A 9194-nucleotide genomic window follows, 5' to 3' on the forward strand; every position below is an offset into this window, starting at 1 on the left:
TTTTAAAAACAAAACAAAACAAAAAATCAAAATACCCTATTATTAAACAGAAATTCAAATATCCTACTTTTCAGACATCTTGGTCTAATGGCCCCAAAAGAGTTAAGTGAAGGCCCTCATCATTCCATTGAGTGAAGGTGTTATTCCTCTTCTTTTTTTTTTAATTTTTTAATTTATGAAATAATAAAAATTTATGAAATCATTTAATAATTTATAAAAAATCAAATCAGAATATTAATCATTTAATTTTTAAATTATTATTATTATTATTTCCAATTAATAATAAATTATAGAAATTAGATTTAATTATAATTTTGGTCTCCTTATTTTAAGTAATTTTAGCCGCTCTTTCGCTTTTTTGTACTAAAAGTGTATGAGGTGTTCATGTTTTAACTTATATTTTGTATCTACAAAGTTCCACGGAAGGTTAACTTATGATGATTTGTTATGTTTCACAAAAATTCATTTAAAATTGGATACATCGCCAATTTTAAGTGAAAAATATGATTCAAGATCAAAACTATTTGAATTTAAAATTTGGAGACTAATTTCATGAATTAGGTAAAATTTATGAACAATATCATAATAAAGCCTATTAATTATTAATATAATATTATTATATAATAAATTATTTTTGAAATATTCGTTATTATTTTAACAAAATAACTATTCAATATTATAAATAAAAATAATAATATTTATAAAATACAATTAATTTCAAATAACGCACCATCTTTTAGACCCACCATTTACTGTGACATGACTATCTGGTTTGTATAAGGCATTACCAATTGTTTTGGCACAATTCTACGGCCTTTACAAGATCTCGTCCTTTGATTTTATGTGACCTCTATAAGACCTCCGAATAGAAAATATAATATAAATAATTTTCTATAATATTAATTTAAAAATATTTTTTGTTTAAATTTTATTATTTTGTATATATGAAAAGGATTGATGTAAGGTGAGGAAACTTGATCCTCATTGGGATAAGGATGGGGGTTAAAACTCTAGCCAGAATAGAAAACAAGTGTATATGCGTATTTTTTGGTGAAGAATCGGGATCAAGGGAGGTAAGCATAACCTCGCTACACGTTGTTGCCATAGTTGACGAGAATTAAAATTGTTTGATTTCAAATATTTGAGGTAGGGAACCAAAGATTGATAATAATAAGGGGATCAAAAGTACATTTAAGTTTAAATAACATACACATTGAACGATGATACTATGTAAATAAATCAATTTCCAAGAAAAAAGTAATTATGTCAAAGTAACGCTAAATTGATTTCGAAAAAAAATAGATAAATTCTTATAAAAATGAGCATTTAAATAGGTTATTTATCGAAATGTAACCTTAGAAGTGAGCAATAGCAAACCCTTGTTAAAAATTGTGCATGTGTTAACCCTCACCGACCCTCAATTTTAGTTTGACTAATTTGCTGAAGTTGGTCCACAAATCACACAAAACACGCTGCCAATCTCTTCATTCGCGTTGCTGTTCTTTCAATGTGGGTTTTCTACCTCCACAGAGTCGTCGTTGTTGTTCGTCGATGAACCAACATTCAACGTCTTCGTTGAACCACTTGACCCTCATTTTTCGCTCTTTGTTCCTTCACTTTTGATCTTCTAATAGGTAAATCTACTTATTGTAATTTATTATTTTCAATCTTATACATTTAGTATGTGTTTTATTACCTTATTGAACTTGGATTGTTGTTAATGGCACAAACTCCATTCTTAGGGTTTGATAGTGATTTTGGGGGGTAATGGATTTTGAGTTCTCAATAATGATAATGAATTTTTATTTGTGTATATGTTTATTGTTGTAAGTTCATATATATATTTCCTTCATTATTTAAATTTTATGGGGCCATCCTTGAGAGCCCTTGATTAGTCGAGTAACGTTAGTCAAGAGAAAGTGGAGTCAAATAGAGTTTAGGTGAGATAAAGAGAAGAGATAAAAAGTTATCAAATCTTGGTTCTTTGGTGTAAAATAATCATGTATTTACGCAAACAACACATAAGGTATTGTTTGATCAAGATTGAATGGTGAAGGTTTCAAGGTCAGGATTTCTGTTTTAAAAAAACAAAAATATCCTTGATGTTTTCAAAGATCAATCAAATCTAATGACCATTGACGTGGTCACTACAGGATGCGACATAATGACTACACGGAATAAGATATATTCTAGAAATATGAACATCTGGTCTAGATCTAACGACTGTCTGAGGACAGAATTTGAAAGACCTAAGTTTGGCCTACAATAAAATTTCCACAACATATGATTGCTTTGTTGGATTTTTGGATAGAATATGTATGGCATATTTAGCTTAAATCTAGTATTTTTAATGAACAAATTAGATGAAATGAAAATAGACCAAGCCATAGACTCGTGTAGGCCGATCAAAGTTATTCCAACTCCTAATTGTGGATAATTTGTTATTTATCTTATTTTTGTTTCATATTAGTTATGCTTATCTTATTTTGTTGTAACCAATTAGTTCATGACCTTTTTATTTTAAAAAATTTGTCAGCTATGGACCCATCACATCTACAGCTTCTTAAAAGAGAGAGGGATACACAATATCAATTAATGTCAAAGCGCCGAGTAACCCAAAATGGAAGACTATCCCCTTTTAGAACAAACACACAACTTAAACCATTCCAAGTAACCCAAAATTGTGGATCCTCCTTTTCCAAAACAGGCCCACAATTTAAACCACATGAAGCCCCTTCTTCTAAAACAGGCTCACAACTTAAAGCATTTCAAGTAATCAAAAATGGTAGGCCTTCCTCTTCTAAAAAAGCCCCACTGGTAAAACCATTTAATCTCTCTAGCAAGACAATAGTTCCTAAAAACATCAACACTAAGAAAACATGGCCAAATGTTCAAAGAACCACTGAACCTGAGAAAACCAACCCACCACTATTCAAAAGCTTCAAAAAGAAAGTTGAAGATAAGAATCTGCATTTACAACGTTATTCTGATGATGCAACTTACAGAAACAACAAAGAGAAAGAAAGAACAACCTTCAAAAACCAGTCTTCATTGGTTTCTCATGATAGTGCAAAGAACAAAGTTAAATGTGCATTGAATCACTTTCAAACTTGTGTCAGGATATCTACTCTATCCGGTAATGCAATTCCTATGGAAGCATCTAAAATTCTGAAACGTAGAGGCAAGTTTCTTCACGAAGGGAAAAAGATTATAGGAGATGTCCCTGGAATAGAAGTTGGTGACATGTTTCAGTATTTTGAAGTTCTGAATGTTGTGGGTCTCCATCGTAATATCTTCAACGGAATTGATCATGTGAGATACAATGGGGAGTTGATTGCAACTAGCGTTGTTTCATGCCGGTTATATGATGATGAATTGGATGATGCAGAAGTGGTGATTTCTACAGGAGAAGAAGGTAATGTTATTAATAATCATAATCAACTTAAAGAAAATCTTGCATTGATGACAAGTTATTATGCTAAGAATCCTGTTAGAGTTATAATTAATTTAAATTCCAATAATGGTAGTGGTAGTTTCAATGGTGATGAAAAATATTGTTACTATGGTGTTTACAAGGTTGACAGGGTTCATCCAGAAATTGGAAAATCAGGTTACAAGTTTCTTTTGGTTAAATCACCTTATCAGAAAAAGATTGCTTGCAATGAATTGAGGAAGTATAAAAAAATTGTTAAAAGAGAAAAGTGTTTGAAATTTGTTAAAGATATTTCTGAGGGAAAAGAGTACTTTCCTATACCTATGACTAATTGTGTGGATTCTGAAAGTGTTCCGGATTTTCAATACATTACTCGCATGGTTAATCATGAAAGGTGTAAGTCGAAAAGGTTTAATCATCTTAAAGGCAATGTTGGATTTGAATGTGTTGGTAATTATTCTGATTCAGATAAATGTTCATGTGTTGTGAAGAATGGACGAAAATTTCCATTTAATAGGAATGGAACTATTGAGGTAACAGAAAAGAATATAATTTATGAGTGTGGTCATTATTGTAAGTGTTCTTCAAAATGTTGTAATAGAGTTTCTCAATATAAAATAAAATTTCCACTTGAGATTTTCAAGACTAAGGAAAAAGGGTGGGGTGTGCGATCAGAAAAGAAAATTCCTTCAGGAAGTTTTATATGTGAGTATTTAGGTGAGATAATTGAAGATAAGAAAGCTGTGAAAATGATTGACAATGACGAGTATTTATTTAACATTGGTAATACAAATCACAAGGATGGTGTGTTTACCATTGATGCTGGTAAGTGTGGCAATGTGGCGAGATTTATCAACCACAGTTGTTCTCCGAATTTGTTTTGTCAAAATATTCTTTTTGATCATGATGATGTTAGGATTCCACACATCATGCTATTTGCAGCTGAAGATATTCCGCAAAAGACAGAGCTGACTTACAATTACAATTACAAGATAGATCAAGTAGTTGATAATGGAGTTGTGAAGAAAAAGTATTGCTATTGTGGAGCTTCCGAATGCGTTGGTAGACTATATTAATGAGTTTCTCAAAAAAGGTGATTCTTATTTACTTTTGGCCCTCTCATTGTTCATAAATTTGTTTTCTTCTCTACTTTGTGATATTGTTTCCTTATAATTCTTGTAGGTGACATTCAAGCCTAGAAGTTTCACCTTTCAGTTTCTCTACAACAAATATTCCTTTAGACTTTAGTTTAATTGCAATTTCAATATTTAGCAAAAATAATAGATTGGTTATATACAGAAGTGCGATTACTTTATATTAGAGATAGTATATGATTTTTATAGTTGTGTTTCCTTTTTATCAATAATATGAGAGATATGTGTTACCATCTACAAATGGTTTTATGTTGTGTATGCAATGTTAGTGTTGGTTACTATAGATTCTTTAATATAGATGGTAGAAAGAGCATAAAAGAGTAGAAATACAGATCATAGAAAAACTCTTAATGAAGTTGAATAATGAAAATGCATGAACCTTGTACTTGAATAATCCAACACAACAGTCACAACATTTAAAGGAAGCTAAATGCATGTTTCATTTTCTCTATCTTGCATTCGATCAATCGAATAATCCTCCTAAATCCCATTTTCTTTTAAAACCCCAATTTTCAGTCTCTTAAATAATCCCCTAAATTTGAAAATTTGTCGAATCTCCAAATTTCATTTTCTCAATAATCTCTCCCTTTCAACGAACGAAGAATATTAAATAAAAAATTATCCTATTGTTTTTTATTTCAATCAAACTCGTATCATTTCTTCAATTTCGAACCAGATTGCTCTTCTTCTTTCTTATTGTTTGTCAACTTTTTAACCTAAAAAACTTAGTTGAATTTTATTTTTGCTCCATTTTTCTTATTTTCCATTTTCATTTTGTTTTGTTAATTTTTTATTAAAATTTTTACATACTTGATTTGTTCTTCTACAATTAGCGTTACCAGGTTGAACCATGTTATGTAATTAAAACTCATATGGCTCAAATCCTTTGGACACCATTCTTACAAAGAAAAATATATTTTATTACATTGGTTGTTAATTTGTTATAAGTTATGTATTTTAGGTTGAAATTAGAATCGTTGATGGATTACTGCTAAACCTTTTGTTGTTGTTCCTTTGGTTAAATTTGAATTGTTGTGTTTTGATTTTGTGGAATTTTAGGACATTTTGATTTAGTTATTAGAAGTTTCTAATATTTTACTCGTGTCCTATTTTATAGTTTTTCACTTCATTTGTATATCATCAAATGAGAGCATAGCTGCTTGAATTGTTGGTTTGAATCTGTTTGTTGATATCTACGAGAATGATTTCTTGTTGTAGATGTATCAAATTAAGTTTTGTAGTTGCATACCATATTGTAAATTTGTGTGGTTGGTTGGATTTTGAGGTTGTTTGATTTTTATTGAAATTCTTAATCAACATCAACAAGTCTTGATTTGATTGAAAAACACTAAATTATCCTTACATTATTTTATATTTATGGGATAACTTTGGATTTTCAGAGGGGAAAAGGATAGTAGTACAAAAACCACTATGGGCCGGGAACTACTCCATTCCACTAAACACATCTATTGGGCCAAACTTTTGTCATTTAACAGATCTAAGACGAGTTTTTCACAATGATTTGGACCATTGTCAAAATTGAGGAGAGTGAGTGATTCCTCAAAAGTCCTTTCAATTCTTTGTCTTACCTATTTGGTTTTTACTCTTTATTGTCAAAATTGAGGAGAGTGAGTGATTCCTCAAAAGTCCCTTCAATTCTTTGTTTTACCTATTTGGTTTTTACTCTTTATCATTCATTTAATTCATTACCTTTTTCTGATTTGATTAGTTAATTTTATATTTACTTATTTTTTACATAAGCATTATATTTAAATTGATGCACCCTTGAGAGGATCCCTTTTTGGACCGCAAGTTTGAAGCAATGCAAAGGCTATATATCAAAGAAACAACTAAGGTAACATTTCTTGGTTCAGCAAGCCAATTGTTATTTTTGGACATTCAAAGTGTATTTTTTTGATTTTCACATTTTATTGGGATTTATATTATAGAGTTTAACTTGGTACTCCCTCTGTCCCATAATGACTGACTCGGTTGATCATTTCACGTAGATTAAGAAAAATGAATAAATGAAAGAGAGAGAATATTATCCAAGGATTTAGTGTCAGATATTGTGTACAAGCCAATGGGGAATCAGATCAAAGATTTTTATTTTCAGCAATACTCAATTGTGTTTGTACAAAACATATATGTAATATTATTTAGAATCATAGAGAAAGAACAACAAAATTTCAACGGGAAACCATTGTAGAGTGGAATAGGCATAACGAGGATGAATTAACTAACCATTATACACCATGTGTACCATCTTCTCTCTCTCTCTCTCTCTCCTCTCTCTCTCTCTCTCTCTCTCTCTCTTATTTCTATTACAACTACATGATCAGGGTTTTTACTTTCTTAGAATGGCATGTGGTTAGGTTTATGGTCGTGATAGCGATCTACTTCATAGATGTAGGTTTTGTTAGATTGGAACTTCGAATTATCCTTAAAACAATAATTCTATAATTCTTATTGTATTGAAGTTATTTATTGATTGTCTTATGTTCCTGTAAAACATTTTGGATGAGTATACATTGAAACAATAATTCATGTCAAAAGTTTGAAATTCAATATATTGATTGACTATCTTTTTGGTTTTCCAATAACAAATATAATATTTTATTAAGGGAGAATTACTCCAAAGTACAAGAAAAAATTCCACAAAGCACAAGAAGTTCCAATTACCTTGTCCTTGTACAGTTAATACAACTCTTGTGGATACGATAATTTAAATTGTCACATTATAGTTTTTTTTTTGTGCATAATTTCTACAACACCTGTTTTTCAATCCAACTCATATTATCCACAAAACAAAACAAATCATTTTAAGTACAAAAACAACAACTTGGTAAATATATGTTGAGTACTCAAACCTTTGCAAAAATCCTTCCTCACCAAAGATGTTTTTCCTGTCTTCCTTGGAAGCCACCTTAACCACTACACGGGTTTTTATGTGACATTTCTTTTGCTTTTGTGAATCTGCACTGGCAGCATCTACCTCTTTCACATAGTAAAGATTTCCCCATAAATTTTCAAGACTCTTTTTTTTTTGTATTCTTATTCTACATATAAGTCATTAGGCTGGTATATATATGTCCCCGAGCCCATGAAAAATATATTTTTACTCCAAAACTTTAGGAACTTATCCACCATTTTAGAAGGGGATTAGGAGTACGGGGAGGAAAATAAGAATAGTGGAGTTTTGCAAGGGCTCATTGAGCGGTATGAGAGAGAGGTTAACAAGATACTACCTATACTTAAAACCCTTGGATGAAGTTTTTTGGGCGTGAAAAAGTGGAAGAAAAATGTCAAAGTGGGAACATCACTCTTGTATTCACACTAGTATTGAAAAGCTTTGACATAGGTTCAACTCACATGGTGTAGCTATGAGAGAGAAATTCTCAAATGGTCAATAACCCCGAATTTAAAGTCATTAAAGGTAAGTCTAAACCATGTTCGGGAAAATAGGATTTCATGTAAGGGAAACATACACTCGTCTTGGTTGCATAAACTTTTTGTCACTTCTAGGGTAAGTTACTACCAAATTCGAATTCGAACCTACATCTTAATAGGAATTTTCCATTATATGTTCATTAATATACACAAATATAGTCCCCATAATTTTTTTATTCTCCTGGGTGAGTAGGAAATATCATTTAAACGTTCAAGACTTTGTTGCCCCCATCTCACCAAGTTTGCATCTCTTTCAACAGATAAAAAAATCACGACCATGAGTACGACACCTTGATTATTCCTTTAACTACCACTTAATTTTTCTATCATTATAACCATAATTTAATGAACTTATATGTAATTAGTTTGGTCCTATAAGGGGCTTATTACCACTAAAGATGACACCTCTAGGTTTACTAGGTTTATTCTCTTTGCTCCAGTCAAAGACGACACATAATTTATTTCATCTTTACTCCTTAAATCAATGAATGAGATGCATGGGTTTCCTATGTTTTCTATAACTAAAAAAGCTAATTCAAAACGAAATAAAGGATAAAAGTGAGAGATATGAACTTTTAGTATTTTACGGGTTACGGAGAATGACGAACAAAGCTATAAAAGAAAGAAGAGTTTGAAACTTAGAAAGTTGCAACAACAACAACAATCTTGCCAATTCTGGAGAGCAAATAACAAAGCAACGAAGAGTACATAATGTGAAGCTGAGGAAAGTAAAACTATAAAAACTATGATAATAAAGAGAGGAAAATAGTTAATAATGTTTAGAAGATAAGGAAGTCAAAAAGAGGAAACCAACACTAGTTTATATATTTATAAGTATAACAAGCACCAACATCAACGAGAGACAATCACATGAGAACTAAAAGCCACAATCAAAGGTCTTAATGAAGCCTCAATCTTGTAATGGAAATCAAGTGTACTTGAGTGCTCTAAGTGAATTCCCTTTATCTTAGGACTGCGATGTCCTTCCATACATCAATGTTTCAATGACACAAGGGACATTAAATGCATGTATTTCCATTTCCTTAAACTCCCACTCAAATTCTAAATAAAACACCTCCTCTTCCTGAGCATCATCCCAATGAACTTACTTCATCAACGTAGCACCCACATGGACTAGTTAGTGTGAACGCTCACAA

At 31.0% G+C, this 9194-nt stretch overlaps 1 protein-coding gene across 1 annotated transcript; it reads left to right on the plus strand.

Annotated features, from left to right (window-relative positions):
• The first annotated feature begins 1283 nt into the window (after window positions 1-1283).
• LOC127129316 (histone-lysine N-methyltransferase, H3 lysine-9 specific SUVH5) lies at window positions 1284-4748 on the plus strand. The gene is made up of 3 exons (XM_051058535.1): window positions 1284-1634; window positions 2537-4526; window positions 4616-4748. The coding sequence occupies exon 2, from the start codon at window positions 2539-2541 to the stop codon at window positions 4507-4509; it is 1971 nt and encodes a 656-aa protein (XP_050914492.1). The 5' UTR covers window positions 1284-1634; window positions 2537-2538; the 3' UTR covers window positions 4510-4526; window positions 4616-4748.
• Window positions 4749-9194: the final 4446 nt, after the last annotated feature.

Source organism: Lathyrus oleraceus, chromosome 3 (genome assembly GCF_024323335.1).
Source record: "Lathyrus oleraceus cultivar Zhongwan6 chromosome 3, CAAS_Psat_ZW6_1.0, whole genome shotgun sequence".
Lineage (NCBI taxonomy): Eukaryota > Viridiplantae > Streptophyta > Magnoliopsida > Fabales > Fabaceae > Lathyrus > Lathyrus oleraceus.